Source organism: Pipra filicauda, unplaced genomic scaffold (genome assembly GCF_003945595.2).
Source record: "Pipra filicauda isolate LSUMZ 115617 unplaced genomic scaffold, ASM394559v2 scaffold202_size1376763_pilon, whole genome shotgun sequence".
Classification (NCBI taxonomy): domain Eukaryota; kingdom Metazoa; phylum Chordata; class Aves; order Passeriformes; family Pipridae; genus Pipra; species Pipra filicauda.
The window spans coordinates 249,493-273,392 of NW_024104313.1; the positions used below are offsets into that span (position 1 = coordinate 249,493).

Genomic DNA, 23,900 nt, shown 5'->3' on the forward strand with positions numbered 1-23,900 from the left:
TCACTTGGTCTCATGCAAAAAGGCAATGAAGAGGGAAAACAGAAGTTTTTCTAAATTCTAGCTTATAATATAACCTTGAAACATGAATTTCACTTATTTCCATTTACAGAAAGGTCTGTTTGATCTGTTTTATAAAATAATATCATTCTCTAAATACAATCAAGTTTTGCTTGCAATTGTGATTGTGCAAGTCTTTGCATTCGTAAATTCCATATATACGTGTTTCACTTTTTTATCTCTGAAAAACATCTATTCTGTACAAATAATATTATTTGGCAAATTCAAATTTTTTTCTAAGTAGAGAGGTTGGAAGTTTGTATTTTGTCATTTGTATATTATTTGTATTTGTTTTTTGTGGTTTCCTCTGAGAGTAGACATAGGCCAGTGCAATCATCAATTCATGTTAAATGTTTAAAATTTAAACAAAGTGTTAATCTCCATATTTTCTAACTATTGTTGAAACGTATTACATTTTGCAATTGTTTTTTTTAGCCCGAGAAGGTGCATGTTGAATACTACTCTGTTGCAAAATAACTGATATTTTGTATGCTCAACTATCAAAATTGGCCATTATTACCTGGTAACTGGTTATATGTTTCTTTACATCAGGTGGAATCTCTTTGAAAATGTCTCTGAATATTTAAAAAAGTATTAAAAATAATGTTTCTTTAAAAAACTAATATTTATAAAGGTAAACAAAACAAAATAGCTGGAAAGATCTTCCTGTTTTGAATGTGCAAGGGATCACAACTAATAACGAGATGGAAAGCATTAGCAAAAGAACGGAAAATAGAGAGCACTTTCTAAACAACATTGACATAGAAGTTATGATAATTTTGTAATCAAAACATGAAGACACTTAATATTTTAAAGGATATTACTGTGGGAGAAATGTTTTTCAGAAAACTAAGGTGCAATGCAGAACACAAAGTTTTTAAATTGTAAAGTGACAGCTTGAAATTAAAAAAAAGGCAAAGGAGTTCAAAGAAAATACATAAACATTTATAATCTATTATTTTAAACTCATAAGATTTGTACAGAAGCCTGTTGTCATTTAATTGCTAAAGTATCAGATAGAACAGAGCTAAATATTCTCAGTATTTGTGGGCTCTTGTTGATAAAACCAAGAGCATAAATATTTATACTTTGAAAGAAAAGTTTGAAAATGATTTGGTAAAGACTCATGGGTCAGGATTTTTTCGTGGACAGGAACACGCAATGTCTTCAGCAGAGGACATGGTCTGGGCTGCACAGAAGGACTGTCCTGTGCCTTTTCCGTAGCAACCTGTGGCTTAAAATAGGTTGGAGCACTGGATCTGTAACTGCAGAGCCAGGCTTCTGTTTCTGTGAAGGGACACAGCAGCACAGGGAAATGTAGTAACAGATTGCTTCCATCTCTTTCTCACGTGGAATCTGACGGTGGCTACACCAGCTCAGATCGAAGATTTGTCTAGCATAGCACCCTACTGTCAATCCATAGGATCTGCCAGTAGCTTATATAAATCAGTCTGGTAGTGATACTGTCCAGGATGCTGTCCCAGTGTTGGGGGGTTGGTCACTTTGTCTATGCTTCTTATGGGTTTGTGTATCTTTAATAAAGCCCCATTTAACCATCATTTTTTTGGGCCAAAAAGTCATAAGCTGTTTAAGTGATTGTGGCATGGATGTTATTGATTATCCATTCCCTCTTCTTTGTATGTTTTCAGTTCTACCGTATCCTACTCTGAGATAAAAAAGGCTGAATTGCATGCATGTACTGCTGAAAATGGAGCACACCATGGATTTTTACAGCATTTGTACAGCACTGTTTTCTCGGATGATTTTTTTGTTTGATTGATTTTTGTTTGGGTTGGGGTTATTTATTATTTAATTTTTATTTCTACATTTCTCTCTTAATTAATCCTAGCATTCAATTTACTTTTTTTGATTGATACTAATCCTTGAGCTGACATTTTCATAGAACTATCTATTACAGCCCCAAGATCTTGTTTCTGTGTGGTAATAACTAGTCAAGACCACACAGTTTGGATAAAATTATTTTTCCTATGTACATTACCTCACATTTATCAACAATGAATTTAATTTTTCATTTTGCTATTAGTCACTTAGCATTCTACAGTCTTCAATGTATTTTTCCAATTGGCCTTCATTTTTACTATCCTGAATAAAATCATGTCACTGGCCAGCTTTGTCCTTTCACTATTCATTTCTCTTTTCCTTATGATGAATACTCAAGTCCTAGAACAATTTTCTTTTGGGACTGTCCTGAGAAAACTGATATTTTATTCCTGACCTTTATTTCCTGTGTTTTAACCATTTACGTGAACACAAGAGAATTTTTCATTTAGTAACAGTATAGTTTCTATTAAAAAAAACTGCTGAGGAAGGCTTTTAATCTTAGAATACTAGAATTATTTGGGTTGGAAGAGATCTTAAAGATCATCTACTTCCAACCCCCCCTTCCACTAGACCAGTTTGCTCAAAGCCTCATCCAATCAGGCCTTGACCACTTCCAGGTATAAAGTTTTAGTACCTTAAATAAATTAAATATCTTCCATAAGCTTTGCTACCTGATTGTTTATTCCTTGTGTGCTCTGAAAAACAAACATTTTCAGAATGTTTTGTAATAGGGTAAGAGACTGTAACAAAGCTAACAGCAATACTGTTTCTGCTTTTTACTGCCCTTTCTTACTTGCAATTACTTGCAAATACGTTAGTACCTGTATCTGGGCAACATTAGTTGAGTAGAGCAAGGTTTTTTGGGACACTGGAAGTACTTAGAGTGCTTATACAGAGAAGAATCTTAGTAGGAATAGCCATTATTTTGACTGAGAGTAAACTGATTTTTGAACTTCAATCAAAAGAGACGTATCTAATTACTGTGATTGTACACTACAGTAGGAATAAAATTTCCAACTGACCAAGAACAGAAATTTGAAGTTTACATTCTGTATTGTCAAAAAGGTGGTCGCCAAAACTGTGTAGTATCCCCTGTGCGGATGTGCCTTTGTGAAATGTCACATATTTGAAACTATTAATAACTGATACAGTTTCATCTTCAATTTGCAAATGCAGGCATCCATTCTATAGATTCAAATATAGCTTCTTTTTATTTGGGACATTATCAATTTAAGAAGCTGATGATAGTTTTGTTGTTTTTTTTTTTACCCTTCCCATGATCTGTGAGTAGTTTGTTTCTTGTTGGACATGACATGGGTATTTTCTGGGATATCACTTCTTTGGTGTAAAGGCACCAACAGACTGCCATTTCTTCAATCTCCCTCATCCCTTGGGTGTTTAACTGATCTTGTCAAAGGCCAGCTGTGAAATGGGCAGTTGTGTAACCCCGGATCAGACTTTTATGGAAAGAACTGTGTGAGAAAGAGCTGCTGGAAGCCTTGTCAGGGGTTTTCATCTCCCCATCCTCAGTGGGCCCACTGGTCCAGGAGTTACACTTAACCTCAGGTCCTTACCTTTGTTCCATGCCTGGGATATGTTTTTAGATATGCTGTGTTTGGATTTATATCTTCTTGCTTTTCTGGCACGATCTGGGACTTTCTTGATGACCAGTGGTCTAATTTTTAAACATTTCGTAGTTTATTTGCTGAAACTGTGCTCAACTAGATCTGCTTTTCAATGCTGAAGCCTACAGTACATGATCTGTGCCACCTAGGCATGGTTTTCTGGAGCAGCTTTGCTTCCTTTCATGTGCTTGGGCTTAAACCCAGAAGTCCCTGCCTTCAACTGCAAATAAACCAGTTTTAGCCAGTTGTTATCACCACAGGTAACACTCAGTTCCTTCAATGATGTAAAAAGCAGTCAGGGTGGTGCTTCTGATACGCCACCTCTCACACAGGCACTACACCCTCTTCAGCCAAATCTCAACTCTTCTTAAATTTTTAGTCCTTGTTACAGTGACAAGTCCTTTTGTTTTTTCTCAATAGCTGTGTCTTCCATATACTTTAATTACCTGAGGTCCATAGACATTCTGCAAATCATATTTCAATCTCAAGGAAAAGAATTATGGTGAGTTTGGGGTTTTTTTCCTGTTTAGTCTATTTCGTATTGTTATCCATACCTCAAAATACTGCAGCTCTTTTTCATGAGTTCTTGTGCACAGCAACACCAAGTGGCATTCATCTCCCCTAATTTTAGAGGTTTGCAATATAGATATTTCTACCAGACCTAGTGGTTCTAAATTCCCACAACAGAAAAAAACAGACTCTTTTAGACACAATTTATCTGACATGTTTGTATCATTTTATATCTACTTTAGGATGAATTAAATCAAACTGTAAAAGTGTCTTTTTCTCACTAGAATATAACACAATCAGTTTAGACGAATATAGCTGTTAAATTAATGCCATTTCTATCTTCTAAATTAGATAGTTGTCATGAAGAATAAGTATAATCAAGAACGGGTACAAAAGTTTCATAAATGTGTTCATCTGCATACATGGGTCTGGGGATGAAAGTTCCATGCTCTCTAAAATCTTTGCTGCTAAAGAAGAGTGGTTAAAGAAAAAAAGTTTAAAGGCAGAACATTCCAGTTATATTTTTGGAAAGTGAATGGGATCTTATAAGTAATTTCTCCTTTTTCAAGTGTAGTAGTGCAACCTCCACATTTTTTTTTAATTCAGCTTTATGTGGAAATTCTCACTACTTTGAGACTTGTAGGCTTATACTTCAGATGTTTTTTCTCCTACTGTGTTGAATCAAGCAAAGTCCTTAAAGTGAAGGCATTTGGAAGAATGTTTTTTTTGTTCACTTCTAACTGTGTATTTTTCATTACGTGAGTGCAAATTGCAGAAATAGTCTGAGGTCTCTGACAGTCAGTCTACATTTTACAAATTACAACTAGTCTAAATGTAAATATAATGGAATCTGAAACAATACTAGCTTTATGTAGTTTTCAATCTGTTGAAAGACTTCCTGTAGCTGTGTCCTCTTTTAAATAGCTGATTATAGAAAAGACTCAGTACTCATTATCATCTATATGAAAATGCAGTTCAAATGAAAACAGTAGGTTAGCTACTAATATCCCTATTCAGATTTTATTCACTTAAACAGTCATATAGATGATAATAGGTGTTTTGACTGATTAGAGATATCAGGATCAGGTCTATAGTCATTATGACTAATGTTTTCTCATTAACTAGTCATGCATATCAGAATAATTGATCTGTGCTATCACTAACATGTACAAAGCTCTCACAGCATGGTCATCATTAACAACACAGAAAAAAAGGAAGTAAGGAGCTAAAAAACCTAAATGGGGAGACAGTACAAAACACTGGGATACACATCAGAGAAAGCTACTTTCTCTTTTCATATAAAATACTAAAGGGAGAGAACAGTTTTAAGACTATTTTTATTATGGGATATTTGTGAGGGAATCAGCTTTGAAGAGGTAGAAAAGAGAGACCGTGTCTCACTAGGATGAGAAGACAGGTCCTGACATAGATCATAAATGAGCAGCCTTTTGCATTCATATCTTCATGCATTTTTTTTGCCAGTAAAAACAACGTAATTAAATGAACTTGATAGAGAAACCTGCCAAGCATTTTACTAAAACTGGCCTGTCATAAATGGCTTTATATGATAATATTTGAAAGTGAAAACTGCAAAGTAGGGATTGTTTCCTGAATTCTTATTAAACTTTTTGGGTTTGTGTGGCCAGGTGGCAGGAGGCTACACGGGTCGCTTCGGTGAGAAGCTGCTGGAAGCTTCCCCCATGTGTGGTGGAACCAATGCCAGCTGGCTCCAGGACATACCCACCGCTGGCCAAGGCTAAGTCAGTCAGGAATGATAGTGATGCCTGTGACAACATATTTCAGAAGGATTAAAAAAAAAAAAGTTATTTGAGCAGATGAAAATTGCAGCCAGAGAAGCGTGGAGTGAGAACATGTGTACAGTTCTGCAGACGCTGAGGTCAGTGCAGGAGGGGCAGGAGGTGCTCCAGGTGCCGGAGCTGAGGCCCCTGCAGCCCGTGGTGCAGACCATGGGAGGACCATGGGAGTGCAGAGATCCACCTGCAGCCTGTGGAGGGGACCCACACCAGAGCAGGTGGATGCCCAAAGGAGGCTGTGACCCCATGGGAGGCCCATGCTGGATCAGGGTCCTGGCAGGGACCTGCTGACCCGTGGGAAGAGGAGCCCATGCTGGAGAAGGTTTTCCTGGTAGGACTTGTGGCCCTGTGGGGGACCCACACTGGAGCATCCTGTGCCTGAAGGACTTCACCCTGTGGAAAAATGACCCACTTTGCAGCAGTTTGTGAAGAACTGTTGCCTGTAGGATGGATCCACACTGGAGAAGTTTGTGAAGGACTGTCTCCCATGGGAGGGACCACACGGGGAGCAGGGGAGAGACTCCTGTCTCGGACCAGTGGCAGAAACAACCTGTGGTTACAACTGTGTAACCTGTGGTTACAACTGACTGTAACCCCCATTCCCATCTCCTTTCACCGCTGAGGGAGAGAAGGTAGAAATTGGAAAGGAGGGTGGGGTGGGAGGAAAGTGGTTTTAAGATTTATTTTACTTCTCATTCTCCTACTCTGATTCTGTTAGTATATTTAATTAATATCCCCATTTAGAGTCTGTTTTGACTCAGCGATTGCTGAGGCATGTCCCCCAGTCCTTATCTCAGCTCATGAACCCTTAGTTATATTTTCTCTTCCTCTGTCCAGTTGCAGAGGAGAGTGATAGAGTGGCTTGATGAGTACCCGCTACAGTTATACACCCCACAAGTGTACACTTCATACATTTATTATATGGTTGGTCCTGCAGCAGTTTTAGTGATTACTGGCACAGTACCATAGTTACATTTTTTGTTAATACTGATATGTCAGAGCTGGTGCATAAGACAGATTTCCTTGTTCCTGTTTCTTTCAGTTCCCCTCTGAAAAGGGGCCCAGTGGGATGCAGTCTCAGCCAAGGGCCATGCTAATGTAGGCAATGATGTAAACAAGTCAATAAAGAGTTTAATGCTGGCCATCAGTATTGCATTGTTAGGTGTCTTTCAGCATTTGCATTTTTATTTCAGTCTTTGTTTTGCCTGGTGATGCTGCTCAGGACATAAGTGTAATAATGTAACTGAGCTTTGTGAGAATGTGATCAGCACATCTGCATAAAATAGTGAATGGGTTGCTGAAAACTCCATTTAACATATTCCTTCTAAAATCAGTGCATTCCTCTTGTCCTCTTGTTCCTTTCCTTCTTCCTTGCTATAGCAGACATTTCAAAAGTTATTCTGTGCCTCTGAATGGTTCTGTGCTGCTTAACTGTTCCAACCCATTAGATTATAAATTTGTTTCTCGTGTTTCAAATTTGTGCATAGGGGATGTGTTTAGAGGGACTTTTTGTATTCATGAAAAAGGAAAACAAAATTGAAAGTGCTAAGAAAAATGACTATTGAGGTAATGTAGTCTATTTTTGCACAGAGCAAATATCAAGCTAATGCATAAGATTTATCCTCTATAGTAAATCAGCAATATGTCTCATTTTAGGCCTCTCCTATGACTACTATTTTTTACTGCATATTCAGTCATGCTGATTTATGCCATACTATCCTGTGAATATTTTGCAGAATATTATCAATAAAATAATTTTATTTTTGGGTCCAGATGGAATGAGCTTAGAACACAAAGACACAGAGGATGATTCCTGCCTCAAGTATTTTAATGCTTGAAATAAACTTGGCATAAAATGTGAGACAGGGACACAAGACATCAGGGAGTGGAGGACTGGATCAGGAAAGGCATCAGCCAATTAACAAAATATTTTGTGCTGTAAGGGCTCTTGTACTCAGATGGCTCTGTTTAGCTGGAAGGGTTTCATTAGAGTCGTGGCAGGAATCCTTCTGGCAGGAATCCTTCTGGAGAGTAGGAACAAACTAAGACAGCAAGTGGTGGCACCACAGAACTACTCAGGATAAGTGCCCCTACTTGTGAACAGAAGCAGCCGTTTCAGTAGTCCCATGAGACAACCCCTATAAGAAACTGGAACAATGGGAGAGGACTGGGGATAAGAAAACAGGTTCTGGTCTCACTTCCTTCACCTTGAGATCAAGTCAGGAATAAGTGGCTGAAATTATCTTGTTTATTGTGGGCCTCTACTAGTTTGTATGTGTGTGAATATATGGACGTGTGGCAATTTTCCACAGAAACTGAATTAAATTTAGGTTTTGTTGTGCTTTATGTTCTGGTATGGTGATTATTATTCTCCAGGGAAGCATGAAAATACTTGATAGATTAGTTAACTAAAATTAGTATTGGATACATCACTGATGTACTCTTATGTAACTTATGTTTCTGAAGAATTGAAAAAATATCACAAAATTTCTTCTTTCAGCAGTGTATACATCTGCATTCTTTGTAGACATCTACATAGTCTTTCATAGTAAACAAGTTTTTTTGGATGACATAGTACTCTGAGGTTGAGCTTCGGACACTGAAATTATATTTTAATTACATTCATATGATATTTGAGAACGTTTATATTAGGACACCCATGAATAGGTATAACATGTATTTGTTAGGCATTTTGCATTGGCAGGACACAGGGTCTGACCCTTACTGTGTGAGAAACACGTAAAAATAAAGCAGGTCAGCCATGTTTAAAAATATTATTCCAGGTAATATTTACTGTGTACATAAATAGAATATACTATGCTGATGAATGTAGGGAAAAATAGTAGAATGGGGAGAAAGACAGTGAAAAGGTTTTCATCTCTAAGGGACTGCTACTGATTCTGAAGTTCCCCAATGTTAATGGGTCAAATCTTCTGTTGAAATTGAGAAATATCTGTTTAAAACTTTATTCTGATCTTAGTTCAACTTCTGATAATACGCTTGAGTCTCTGAACTTGGAGGTGTATAATCTAGATTTAATTCATGCCATGGATATTTCAAAATTTCCTAAGGAATAGCAGTAGGCATTCTAAAAAGTGCTTCATTCCAAGCAGTGATCAGCATTGCCTGTGAAATCAAATTCATTAGCATTGCCCTGGGCTTCCACAACTCTCTGCATATCACATTCTGTTCCATAGTTTCACAAACAGAATGCGTTTCATTTCATTTTCCTTGAAAATTTACTTGGCCTAATATCTTGGCAGCAGTTTACAAACTTTGCTAGGTTATACATCTGCCAGCAAGGATAAAGAAGTGGCTTTCAGTCTTCCATGAATAAAAGTAAATTTGCTAAATTAAATATTTGTTTTCTTTCTATGATATCAGTCAAACTCGTCTTTTAAACTTCATCCAAAGAAATTTTCATGCAATTTGACCTCATAAAACTTGCAGCTAGACAAGTAAGATGCAAATTATGGAGAGCTGAGGTAATTAATCTCATAGACCACTTGCCAAAGATTACAGTTGGTGCTCATGAGTGGTAAGCTTAAACTGTAGACAGAATGCATTTCCTAGGAGTTACAGTATAGTCCACCTGTAATTATTGGTCAAGAAGCAGGAGTTACTGGAAGGTGTTAAGAACTAGACCAGGCAAAATAAGATGATCATAATACTGTCCTCAGAAAGTAAAATTATTTTAACTTATTACTTAAAGAGTCAAATAGAAACCTTTCACAACAGTTTGTTACTGATTTTCAGTATACAACAAAAGTGGTTGTTTTCTGTTTGTTTGTTTTTCCCTTCTGACAGGTGCAGTTAGTTACAACAGTTTTTACGTTTTTTGCAAAAATTTCTGCCAAGCTGTGAAGCCTGGGAAACTGAGGGTCCGCTGCAATGTGTGTAAACAAGGAACCCTGACCTTGGATAGGGTAAGCTTTTTTGGATTTTTTTTCAAGGTTTTGGAGTATATGGAAATGATATATCTAGTTTTTTCTGTTTGCATACATGTGGCTACGTATATATGTATTCCTACTTGTTTTTTTCTTACTGTTTAAAACTGAGAAGAGTAATTCAAAGGCTTTTGAAAATTTCGTTTATTTATCTCCATTATTTGCATCATATGCAGGGAACAAAGTGCAGACTAGAGCTCCAGTTCTGGAAAGACATAGCCCCTCTGAGGGCTAATGATTAACCTGGTAGTATGCGCAATGTATACAACTACATGTATGCCAAAACGATGGGATTATAGATGCTTATTCAAAGCTTGTAGCAGTTGTGAAGGCCACAGAAAAACCTGAATTCAGATCTAGATTTGTGGCCGTTATGGAATGAGATAGGAAGGTTTTGAGTGGCTGTGCAAATGAGAATGTTAATCCTTCCAGCCTAGTTGCTGCATGTAAAGCCAAAGGAAACTTATTGCGTTGGACTAGAAAGTTAGTAGGAGATCTGTCAAGCTTGGTTCGCATCCTAAAATGGGAAAGTGTTTTTTGACTTGAATGTGCAGTAGTTTGTTTGTTTGTTTGTGTTTGTGTGTGTTTTGTTTCTTTTGGGTTTTTGGTTTGGTTTGATTTGGTTTTTTGTGTTTGGGGTTTTTTTTGGTCTAAGTGCTGCTGAATTTTACTGGTTCTGTTACTGTTGAATGAGAGACTCTTCTCTCTCATAAATCAGTGTTTGTCAACCAAGTTTATGATTGTGAGAGGTTTAGGTTTTGAAGGAGAGTGAGCCGTACCATGCTATAGCTTGGGGCAGGGACTTTCATATTTGGCACATGTGCAGGTGTTCAAATTTGTCTTTCACTGTGGTTTAAAGTGGTTAATTTCAGCTTCATGTTCTCAGTGCTTCAATGTCTCTACATGTAATAGCATTATAAGAGTCTTTAAAAACCCAACTCCTCTATTCTCATTGAAAAGAATAAATCGTACCATGCTTATACACATCCAATTCAAAAAGCTATAACAACGAACTCCCTCAAGCTTTGTGTGCTAATCCTGAATTACCTGACTATCTCTGATGTATTTCAGAGGCTTCAGAGAGTTGCATTTTGTGGTGTTCCAGATGAACACATCTAAGGGGATTTTTTTTCTCTCAAAAGTTGCATTTAGTGATTAGTATAGCCTTAATCACATATAAATCAAGACACAAGAGAAGTCACCATTAATGTACATTTTCAGTGGTGGGATGGATAGAAACACAGGCAACATTGTATTCAGCTGGAATACAAGCAGTCAGTGCTGCTGAAAGACATTGCTGTTATCACTAGATGAGTCTGAATCTTGTGCATCGCATTGACGTCACAAAACATGAGTCCTTTGCTAGACTAAGTGTCTTTCTTCAGCATACCCACTTTTGGGAATGATGACTTTCACATCTATACTGTTTGGTTTGGAATCTCTATGTTCCTTTTATTAAGTAAACTTTAATAAATTTCCCAACTTTTCAGCTTGTATAGTATCTGCTAAACAGTGTTATTTGTTTTGGAGACTTAAAAACCAACCAACCAACCAAACAAACAAACAAAATATCCAACCTTTTATTGTCTCCCAGGAATTCCTCATAACTCCATGCTGGAAACTATTATAAAAAGTTTGAGTATGGTATCCTTATCAATAAGTTCTAATTGCCTGGAATGTACATGGGCTCACATTTGTTTAGCATGTACAGGGGCAATGAAACAATAAATATACACAAGCTGATAAATTCAATTGAATGGGCAGATTACAGCAGCTTCTTTTTTTATTTGCATATTGTACAGTAAATATGAAAAGAATAGCTGAAAACTTGCAGTGGAAGCTGTTCCAGTTTTCAAGATTGATTAAAAAAATCCCAGCTTTCAGAAGATTTGAGAAGTTACTTCAGCATAAAAGTACAAAAGACAAAAGGGAGATATCTTTTGGAGAGTATCAAATGATAATTTTAGTCTGTTTTAGTTTTGTCTATGAAATTAATTTGCACTTAAGATTCTTGTTACTTTTCTCCCAAAACAGAGAAAATCTGTTATCATTCTTTGTCTCTCAAATTCAAGCAGAACACAGAAGTTAGGAACAGTGAGCGTGCTGGTTTTGCAGCTTGGGCTGTCAGTCCTCTGGACTTCCAAAATGCAATATTTGAAATATGGGCACACTTAGTCTCATGAATGTGCTGTTCAACAGTCAGTTTGTTTTATAAATACATAGCGTCTACCTCAGTTCTCTGGCTGTAAAGAGTAGGTACAGATTTGGTAGGTGCCTGGCCCTTGTGAACCTCTTTTTTTGTCATTTTCTGGTCTATGTTCCGGGGAGACAGGAAATAATTCCACCCGCGGACGCTTCTAATATGTACTAAGACTCATTTATTTTTCAGTACTGTGTAGAGGCCTCTCTGTGTTAAGGCCAGGCAGAAGTGTGGCCCATACAGAAAGTGCTCTGCTTTCTTCAGTGCTCTGCAGCCTACAATAGGCAAGTTCTGTCCAGCTGAAAATCTTACTGTCAATCGTTTGACTTTAAATGATATGACTTGCATATCAAAAAAAGTTCAAGTTAGTATATTATCCCAAACCCTCTACCTTTCGCCTCCAATCCCACTGGACTGTGTCAGTGATTGCTGATATACATCTTCTCTACTGGTTCTACAGTTATTTTCCTTGTATAGAGAAATTAGTCAAAATAAAGTTTACATGAATAAACTGTAAAAAAAGCATGTCTGTACCACTATACTACGGATTTGCCAGCAAAGCCACATTTTTGTGGCTCTCTTTTTTCCTCCCATTCTTCCTGAACCGTACCTGACCTTTACATGGCAACACAGCAAGTTTCTTGAGAATCTCTCTTATGCTGTAAGCACCAAAGCACCGTGTAAGCCAGCATCTGTTACACTAGTTCTTTTATTGAGATGAAAGTGAATACCTGTGTAAAACGCACATAAAGCTTTGGACAACTTTCACTTACTCTACATGCTAATTCTTTTCCTACCTAAGCTACAAATGACCAGCTTAATTAAATTGAGCTTTCTTTTTTCATGGTGTGTTGACTTACATTTTAAAATATTACTTACTCATTTAAACAGTCTTATTCCAAAACCTTATTTAACTATCATGCCTATTTGCATAGCATTATTTTAATATATGATGCTTAGAGTGAATTTATGATACTATATTTCTGTGAAATTAAAGAGCCCACTGTTTTTATTTTTACCAAAGACATCCTTCTAAATATTAAACTTGTTATTTTTCATCTGACACTTAGGCTGGTGTTTTATGAACATTTCATGACCTAATGCTTTATGGAAGATACATACCAGGTTGATTTAATTATAAGAAAACATCAGTCAGTGCAGAAGTATCAGCTCTCCCTAGTTCCTCTAATTAATCAAGCACAAAAGCATGTCTGCAAAGACTGAGTGTGGGAGTCTGGTGTAGACCACCTAGAAGCCTACCAGTAACTTTCTTCATATAATCTGAAAATTTTAGTCATTAGTTTCACAGTGGTGTTCGTTGGTTGTTTGGGTTTTTTTTTCATATCATACAATTCTGCAATTTGTTTCAGGAGCCGTGATTCAGATAATTATGATATTCTTCTTTCCAGGAAAAAAACCCACAAAACGAAACCACCGAAAAACAAACAAGGAGGCAACAGAAAACCTAAAATAAACAAACAAACAAAACCCCACAAAAGAAAGTCTAATTATAGCAGTCACATTTGCAGTTCTTCTTTTGGAGCCATAAGAGTGTTAATATTCACAGTGTTAACTCTATATTGAAAAGGAAAATGTGTATCTGTGAATGGAAGGCCTGATTCTGCAAACTGATATGCACCAACTATACACAAACCCAGACTTTTTCAGTGTAATTGATTCTGTGATGTACTCCTGGTACAAAAGACATTTGATTTGGTATCTATTTGTCATAATACTGAATTCAACTAGAGTAAGACTGTGGATTGAAGTGTGGTATACAGACTTTAGGTCTCCCTACTCAGCCACAGGTGCTATTGTGAGGCCATTTCTAATGCGGGGACTCATTACTATTTGGTCATTCTTCTCACTGTGTCCTTGGTAGTTAGTACTGGTTGAGTTTTCAGTAAATTCTCTAGTGCGAGCACCCAAAGGAGTTTGTCACAACTTCTTCTATACTTTCCAAGTGTTCCTTATAGTTCACATCATTAGATCAGATCTTTTCAGACGCAGGGAGTTATATCTGATTTAGCTCCCTGCAGCTGAGGCTTAGTTTCTGGCACTTACAGGACATTTGGTGTGAATAGTCCCATTGCTGTCCCTGCCCTCTGCGCTCCAGAGGAACCTCCTGACTTCACAGGTTTTGTTAAACTGTCTCTGCCACAGAAATGCTCCTCCATCATTTGTCCTCCTAGGGGTGTTGCTTTCATCTATTGCTTTTCATCTTAACCTAACAAACAAATGGGCATTTGCTGGATTTTGTTTCTCTGCAGACGTGAAAGGCTTGCCATTTAGGTCTCTTGTCAGTTAGAATAGGCTGTGAGGTACATCCCAGTTCTGTGAGGGAAAAGCACTGTGGTCTTATGAGTGCCTTTCAATGACTGAGGAATAACAGGTCATAGACAGTGCGAGTGCTCTTCCTAATAGATGGTGGTGTGGCATTTGGAATTTGATACTTTCGTATTTCCTAGGAAGAGAAAGATCTTTAATACAATAATTTTTTTGAGTTCTTTCTTCCTAACTCCACTTAAGTTATTTAAACAGGGTGTTTTCTTTTTGATGAATATAAACTTAGCAGAGATTTTCAGTAATATAAAATAAAAAGGCAGTTTACTTTTACTTCTTGTTTATATATATATATATCATTGTGAAACTCCTTTCCACAGTACACGACCCGTCAACACTGCTCATTTCAGATCACATCTTTTTCATGGAATTAATTACTTGTATCCTGGCTCAGTGACAAAGGAAAGAGTACTGCTTATGGCTTTGGAGCAAGGCTGACTGAAAGAGAAGGGGACAAGTAGCACCTCTGAAATTATGTAGCCCTTACCGATGCTGAGTCAGCTTCTCCCCTCTGCTGGTTACACTGCAGGGGTAATATTGCAGTCAGATTACAAAAAATCAATTTGTCCTTTGAAGCTAAACTGCAAAATAAACACTCATTGAAGTGTATGTGATAAAGTGTGATCTCATTTACAGGCTAGGGAAATATTAAAAATGTGATTGAATTCTTGAGACTGGGTGACGTAGGTATCTGTCTCTCCAAAATTACATGTCTGCTTTGAGGATAAAAATGTTTTTGATGTATTTTAGCTAACACATGACAAACACTATGTGTTAAATTACTTCTGCTGAATACTGTGCATAAGAAAGTTACCACTGTAATGTGTTTTCCACGGTCAAACTAACAAATGTGAAACAACCATTTATTTTTGGGTTCCCGCTAATGAATGTGTTAGTACAAAAATAGCTTAATTTCCCTGCATTTGGCTGACAGAAGTAGTACTTACAGGAAATTACATGTATTCAATATATGTGCTTCTTTCTACATAAATAATGGGAAATGTCTCAATTCTGACATCTAAATTACCACAACTGGGCACTGATGTTAATGCTGCCTTGAGAAGACTAGTGCAGAGAAAATGAGCTCTTGGAATAATTTTTTCCAGGGTTTTCATAGATTCAGGAAATCTTTTTGCATTACTTATATTAAGTCAGCACGCTTAATCATACGCCTAAGGTTTTTTTTCTAGTGAACCAGTGTTTTATGAGGGTGATGGAACATCTTAAGATACAGATGTGTTATTCTGTTGTGTAGGCCAAGCCCAGCTGTGCCAGGATTCCAGAGAGAAATCAGGCATAATCTGATCTTCTCCCTACCTGCTGCACAGGGAAATGTACTCTTCTGTGCACTCATTTTTCATATAAACCGATCTGATAGTGACAGATCGATCATGAATATGAACTGCTGAGACTCTTAATGCAGAACTATACTTTGATAGTAAGTCCTGTCTCCTAATGCTGTTCGTCTTTCACATCCAAGTCCGTGCTAGATACAAAACCTCTATCTTTCATATCCATTAGATAGTTTGAGCACTTTCCAATAACAAAATCTATCTCAGAAAGGAATATTTTTCCATCGTAGCAAAGGAGAATCTATCACTAATTGGCCTGACCAAGGAGGCTAATATTTTGGTATTTTGTACTGTAGTTCCAGAAGTGCCATCCTCATAAGGAACTCATGTCATCCACTCTTCCATATTGTTCTCATGTTGCTTACAGTGACTTGGTGCAGAGCATCAGCAGTAAATAAATGTAGTGCTAAGCTGACTCAGAATTTGGAATTACTGGTGGAACTTTCCTAAGAATGATCGCAGGTGGTCTACAGGTCTGATTCTGCCATTGCTCATCCAGTGTCTTCAATGCTTTTAATACTATGGTTATCAGAAGAAAAAAAAAATGCCTACATTTCTACTTTTAAAAGTCTGTTTTCTTTGATGATATATTAGATTTTGCCAAATCCATCCACACCCTGGGAAGGCTGCTCCAACGAATGTTCCTGGGACCTGTTTAAGATACTGTGGCACTTACAGAAATAAAAAAGCTCAACACTGGGTGACTGCAAAATTATTTTAAAAGCATTTTTTTCTTTCTCCTTTACTTCTATCTTTGGCTCCAAGTCTCAATTCCCACTGAACCTCTTAAAGGACAGCCTCACTCTTGCACCTGTCTCACATAGTGACACTGCCATTGTGGCTGGCCTCCAAAGTGCTCAGCTCCATCTGAAGAGAACAGTTGGTAGGATTCAGAAGACTTGACATGGGTTTATTCAGGTTTTTGGCTATATATTTCCTTTACTTTTTAAATATCCCTTAAGAAAAATTTCATTACATTGCACATCAATTGTAATATACAGTAAATGAAAACAAATACATATTTGATTTATGAAAAAGAAAATATTCCATACATTTCAAAAGACAGGAACAGCAATTCTTTCATGCAAAATAAACTTGGCAAACAGAACAGTTTGCCTCTATGTTGGTAAAATAATGTAGGTTCTTCTTTCATTTTAATGGGACAGGAAATTGTATTTTAACTCCTAATTCTGTTATAAGCTCTGAGATATTGATGCATGATTTATAGTATTTATTGCAGTATGTGTTTTCTGTGATATTACATATTATAAAGTGTCTCAAAAGCTACAAAAAATACCAGCTATTGGAGAGAGGGAAAATGACTTCAGTATTATGTACTGCTTCAAGTCATGCTGTGAAATAAAACTGCCTTTTAATGTGCAGCCTACAGTGAGTTTCTCCAGCCTGGGTGACAACAGTCATAAATGAAAAGGAAAATAGTTACCAAATTTACTTTCAGAGAGGACTTTTACATGAGTTTCTGAATCACACCATTTTACCAGGGAGGATAGATTTATGCCTAGTAATACAGATGGTGTTCGGTGTATCTTGTCCTTCCAGTTGCTGTGATGTCAGAGAAGTACAGACTCACAGAATGGTTGAGGTTAAAAGGGACTTCTGGAGGTCATCTGGTTCAACCCTCCCTGCTCAAGCAGGGCCACCTGGAGCCCATTGCCCAGGATCATGTCCTTTTGAATATCTCTAAGGATGGAGACTCCACAGCCTCTCTGCTCACCCTGTGCCAGCCCTGTCATCCTCACAGTAAAACGGTTACTTCTCACATTCAGGCAGCACCTTCTGTCTTTCACTTTGCACCCATTGCCTCGTCCTGTCACTAGACAGATCTGAAAAGAGCTGGATGTGTCTGTTTTACATCCTCCCTTCAGATATTTATGCACAGAGACGAGATCACCCCTAGTGTCTATTTCAGTATATCATGGAAGGCCCGGGATTACGCTCAGAGTAACACTTGTTTTGTCAAAAATATTAGTTGCATTCGAATTGGTTTTGTGTAATGTTGCACATTCTCTGAACATATAAATGTAGATCAGAATGTGGACTCTAATATTTTTCACTCTTTTATAGGTCTTGTGCTATTTCTATTAATGTTTTTTATGGGTTTTTGTTTAGATGTATACCTTTGGGAAACAAACAAAAAAAAAAGGAGTACCAACAGATGTGATAAGCCTTACTCAGCTTTAGTTTTGGATATTCTTTGAGACAGAAATGTAACCAGAGAGGGAACATTCTTTCTCTCTGCTTGCATATTGCATTCGCAAATGTGTATTGTTGGCCAGGGAAATGAAAAGTTGCATTTTTTTGCATATTAATTATTGGCAACTATGACAGTATTGTCTTAACTGCATGTAAAGATGGCCCTCTCTTCCATGCAGTAACTCCTTCTCTCACAAAGAAAGGCCCTCTTTCTAAAGTTTCTTAGCCTTTTATGCTAAAAGTAGATACAATGAATATTCATCAGCATTTTAAACATTAGAGCTACATATGTAGGTAAATCCTTCTTGATCTCGTCTTCCTGTCTCTCTCTCTCTCTCTTTTAGATCCCCTTTTCTACTAAATAAGACCAAAATGTGCTGTGGATGTGTTGCTGGAATATATTACAGAGCAAACAAATCATGGGCTGTGACAGTGGGGCTTTTTTTTAATATGGCAGCTGCCACTGAGATTCAGATGTCCCTGTGCATAACTCTCCTAATTTGCTTTCTTTATTAAAGAACAGCCAAACTTCTGTCTTCCCAGTATTATTCCTTAGATAGCTGTGGGGACAGAGACAGCATGCTAGCACTACATTATTTCAACATTTTTCATAATGATGAACATTAAACAATTCTAAAGGGTCAATAATTTTCCTCTTGATCTTTAAGGTGCTGGAACATCTGAGGCACCAGCTGGCTCAAAAGGAAAAAATAAGTATATTTACGTAAGGTATTTTAGTAGCAGAAGTAGCAAATGTCAAATTATAAGTGCTCCTGCATCTCCATTAAGAAGCTGATGCATGTTCTAAATTATTATTATTATCTATAGTATGTTGATGTAAAGTATTGATAACTAATTAGGTTAATTTAAAACATATTAAAGAAACTACTTACCTCTAAAAGAACTATAAACAGGTCTCTATTCTACCTCACTGCAGAAGTAATCCCTCCAAATATTTACAGTTGTAGTGTCTGAGATTGTGGGCTTTTTCCTGGTTTGGGACTGAATTATGCAATAAGAAAGGTTTAGAGTACTTAAACATTATGCAAGTAAAAACTCAAGAGTTCTTTAACTGAAAAACCAGCTAATTTTAAGTTATATTGCTAGGGTTGTGATCTAAAGGTATTAAAGTCAGATTCATTAAATCTTTCCTCAGAGCTTCATTACTATAAAACATCTTTAACATGATGGAACCACAACCATGGTAATTATATTGATTTAATTTTCTTGGCAGAGGTATGCAGTGTTCTAATGATGGTTTTCCCCTTCTTCTTGGGGGTGATGACCAGTTAGTAATCCACAAATAAATTGTTAGTACTCATTTAAGTTTTTTTGCTGTAAGCAGCTGAACAAAAGAAGACATCCATGGTTCCCTATAGTAATTGCACGTGTTTAAAGCTTGCTCCTTTACGCAGAAAAAAGAGTATAGTGGTATATCCTGAATGTAGGAGGTGTTTATGTTTGGTTTGGGGGTATTTTTGAAAGTTAGTAAGTGCTTCTCTGTTAAGAATTTGATTATCTTAGGAGTCCAGTTGTTTGGGTTTTTTTTGTTTGTTTTTAACTATACAAATACACATGTAACATTGAACCCTGAAGTTTTTCTAGACTATTTGCACACCATCATAAAAGATGAGAGAAGAGAGTATCAGTGGTATATTTTGATTTGATCTGCTTGTGCACATCAGCTGTTTATGATCTGATGGTGAAAGCATTTTGCAGTTGTTTTGAATTTGTCTGTACATCTCCAAGTTCTAGATTTTATTGCTGTCTTTAAAAATTTGAATTCAGGCTTGATTCGTTAGAATCAGTATGTTCTGCATGTCCTTATTTCCATAAGTGCTGTCAAAAAAGTCAGCTCAGTTGGCAGAAGTTACCTTTTTCAGAGTAAGGCACTGCATTTTAGCTGATGCCTCAGGTTCCTATGAAGAGCACCAAGAGAGGTTTTTGCTGGCTTTTTGCTGCTTAGCTCTGCACATAACCTGCCAGCTGAAAGTACTGCTGCCTTGTTGCAGAGTAATGTCCGTAACTTCGAAAAAATGACCAAAGATGACGTTATTTTTCTGTTACCAATATAGATGTCATAAATGGTAGGGGATGTTTTCAATATTTACCTCAAGTGTATTGGTCCTCCCTCAAGTTGCAGATTGCCTGTGCAGCTAAGAGGACGTACAATTTTGAACTGTCCTCATCTGAGCAATGTGTTCATTCTAGGTATTCGTATTCTTTCTGTACATTTTGACTTGCTTGATTTGAAAAATTTAGTTTCAGATGGAGGAAATTAAGAGGAATGCAGGATGGGACTGTTCGGGTTCTAGGCTGTGATCAGAAATGAGAGCCAGCAGGTTCTCTGCCCCCTTCTATCTCAGCGCTGGGTTTTTTGGCTAGTTTAAAAAGCTGTTTCCTGGAATTCAGGCCCAGTGGTAAAGGCTAAGACTGATGACTTTGGAATTTTGGCAAAACAGTAATTTAAAGAGGAAATTAGAATTCATAGACTTTCTTTACTTCAGAATGAAATTGCTAGATTAAGGTTCTTTTAAGTCTACAAATTTTGTAATTTTATTTAAAATGTTTGTACTCTATTGGAAAAATTTTCCTTCAGCTTGACTCTTGTGTTTCTCTTCTGCTTTTACTTCTTTCTAGCATATTTCAGTTTCTATATGTCATTGAAGAGAATTGACATTTTGTAGCTTTCTTATTTAGAATATAAGCCATATATTGTACCTTAACTTTGTGCAGTGAGCAGAATCTTCATGTATACTTCAGGGAGGCCACATGGTTATCTACAATCCATTTTGCCTTGTGTTCTCTGATAAAAGAAATTAGGGACCCTGAGTGGGAAAGTGAAAAATAGTTTACTTTTTGCCAGTACAGATACTCATTTTGTGCTGGCTGAATATGTTGGACATGCATGGACAGTAATGTGTCACAAGAAATGCAGGTAAAATTTGGTATAGGTTCTGTTATATTCTGATAAAATCATGACTATTATTTCCTAATGCAAAATTTGTTGAATGCCAGCTCGTCCATAACTATAATAAAACCAACTAATGCATAAATGAATTCTGGCAATTTTTAATAAAATCTGAAAACCTGATATGACAGGGAAGAATGCTAAGAGGTAACCAAGTGTGTGAACACTAAATGAAGGATTATCCTTATTTGTGAAAAATCCATTCTAGCGAGAAATTGAATTGGGGGCTTCTCTCAAAAAAGAAGGGCTACTGTGGCTAGTGAGTCAAATCAAGGCCTGATTTTACTCCCTTTACAGTAATAAGGTTATGTGAGATCCATAAACAATACACAAGTGAGAATAAATGTGACTGAGTACTCTGTGCTCCCTTCTCTTTAAAGATTCACCTCGAAATAGTAAAGTAGTGATTAATAAAGGAAGTGCATCACTCCTCATATGCTTGATCACATTCAGTTTTAGAGCATGTTGCATGAGCAGCCTCACCTCTAGTTTGGTATTTTTGTCTTGTAGCCAGGATTTTCTGTACAAAGCACATATGAATAATCTGTGTATAAAATGACTAACATGGATAAAATGGAAGATCTTGTATTTATTATTCTTTCATCTGAAGAAAGAAGATTTTACCTGAAAATGGCTGGTCCAGAACCTGCTCTGTGTCAGTGACATAGAGATTAATGATAAAGAAAACATCAAAAATCTTCAGACCACTGATACTGACTTTTAATGAGTCTCAGCAATGTGTAGCTAGCAATTTCAGAAACTAGATCTGTTAGGAATTAGACTGCAACAATCTTGGCATTAGTTTACTGTAAATAGATGCATTCCACTTAGAAAAATAATTTGCAATAGACTTACCTGTCTGCATGTACTTTAATTATACATAAACATTCTCCAATTACACAGTGTGCATAAATCCAAAAGCTGCTGGTAAAAGCTAAGACAGTAGATTAACTACTGGGAAAGGCTCCTTTTAATGAGTAAACTAAGCTTCCTGTGCTGTCAGGAATTGAAACTGTCTCACACAGCACAAGGTGCCCCTGTAAATGCTGTGTCTTATGTAAAAAAGGACAAGTGTTTTAGCAACTGGTACACAACGCACCAAAAAAAAAAAAAAAGAGAGAGAAAGAGAAGGAGAAAACCATATGGATCTGCTCCTTTTCAAGTGCAGATTGTTGAGGCTGGAAGTCTACTACTTAGTCACTGTGTTCTCCGTTTGACCATATGCTTGAAAAATCTAGTGGAATGATGTAAAAACCCTAGTTAGCCTCCTGAAAACAAAATATATTAGAATAAAGTGGAAAAAGGAAAGGATTTATTTAATTAATTCTTACTGTTTTACAATATCTAATATGTTTTATTGTCAATGGCTCTGATATTTTATAGTTTCTATATCTGTCTCTTGGCATTTGACTCTCTTGAAATATATGGGATGAAATCTCTAGGTATGGCTTTACATTTGAGATGAAATGATAGGGATTTTTCTACCTACTCCATGCAGAGCTAAAGCTCAGCAGAACACAATACACCTATTAACAAGTTATCTCATATTTGTACAAAAATTGGAAGCACACAGATGGAAAAAAACCTTACTTTGTGATCTGTTACAACCTTATGTCAACCTCAACTATGCTGTTAAAATTTTGATAAAGTTACTGTAATCAGTCTCTATATGAAATGAAGGACATGACCATATGTAGCAACTTCCTTGGCTGTCCTCCTGCTTTCACTTTGCAAACAAGACTCAAGAGAGGAGGGATAATTCTGACATAGATGAGGACTTTTTGAGAGAGGATGGGGGAAACTGAGTTTGGTGTGTGTGTATGTGTAAAATCCCTTTCAAATGGGAATCATGAGGGAAGAGGCCTCTCATTTGTGACAACCAGCAGCATGTCTACATTAGAATAAAATTTCAGTTTGGGAGTATGTGGAGAGAATCATTGGTCTCTTTTGGACAAATAGCAACAGATAAGCAAATAGGATTGAAAGTAGCACTTGGCTTCCACTATATTGTTTTACGGTTTCAGTATAGTGTAAAATCATGTAAACAATAAGATCCAACTTGTGTCTGCAGGACCCACTGGCTAAGACTCTCCTCAGACACCAATCTCAGTGTGCAATGTCTGGATAACACTTATACATAAAGATTTATAATCTGTAAACAGGGGTGTTGTATAATAAACAAGAACATAGTTCTTTCTTTATTTTAACATTATTTTATGCCTATTCATGGTTTGAAAATTACAGTGTTACTGTACACAGAGTCTTTTTATGTACTTTTTATGTATGTTTATTTATTCATAAATATACAGTATTTCCTCATGGTCAACTACATACTGTAAAATTATAGTAGTACATTCTTCCTAGTCTTTAGTAACCAATACAGGTATCTATAGAATTTGAAAGTTCATGAAAAGCAGAAGGTTTATTCTCTATCACTTATAACTATTTTACATTAAAGTAAAACTTTTAGACATGTAATATTTGTCCTGAGTGAAGTTATACCTCATCCTCACCCATAATAGTGAAAGAAAATTAATCCTCTGTGAAAAATTAATCTTCAAAAGTTTTACACTCCACTTCATTACCTTTGGAAAATACTTTGACTGAAGGAATCCTTTTCTGCCTTTGCATTGTGGTAGAAACCTTCCATCCTGATTTTCTGTCTTTGTAATAGGGTTTAGAAAGTAATAGTATTTGCTGCAGCAGTTATTCAGGACCATATCAAAGCCACAAACTACAGACTACTACTTCTGGGACTGCTGTACCAGAAAATCTTATGGGGACTGGTTAAAGAGCAGAACCTGTTGGTTAAATTGACCTATTTGCTACACAAGTGTTTCAGTTCAGGTGTCAGTAACAAGGCTGGAATTGAAAATTTATTTTGTGAGAAAAGTAAATCTGTCATTAACTGTGCCAAGAGTTTTACAGAAATGGTAATTTAGTTTCCTAGATTTAGATTCCTGTCACCACCTGTCTACCCTTGTATTTGGGAATTCATTTTAATTTTCTAGCCTGTTGTTTGCCA

At 36.7% G+C, this 23,900-nt stretch overlaps 1 protein-coding gene across 1 annotated transcript in view; it reads left to right on the plus strand.

Annotated features, from left to right (window-relative positions):
• PRKN (parkin RBR E3 ubiquitin protein ligase) overlaps positions 1-23,900 on the plus strand; it is a 710,634-nt gene that overhangs the window by 240,549 nt on the left and 446,185 nt on the right. Inside the window, exon 5 of the mRNA XM_039380803.1 lies at positions 9,656-9,774. Within this exon, the coding sequence (XP_039236737.1) occupies positions 9,656-9,774 (119 nt within the window). The remainder of the gene's footprint in view (positions 1-9,655; positions 9,775-23,900) is intronic.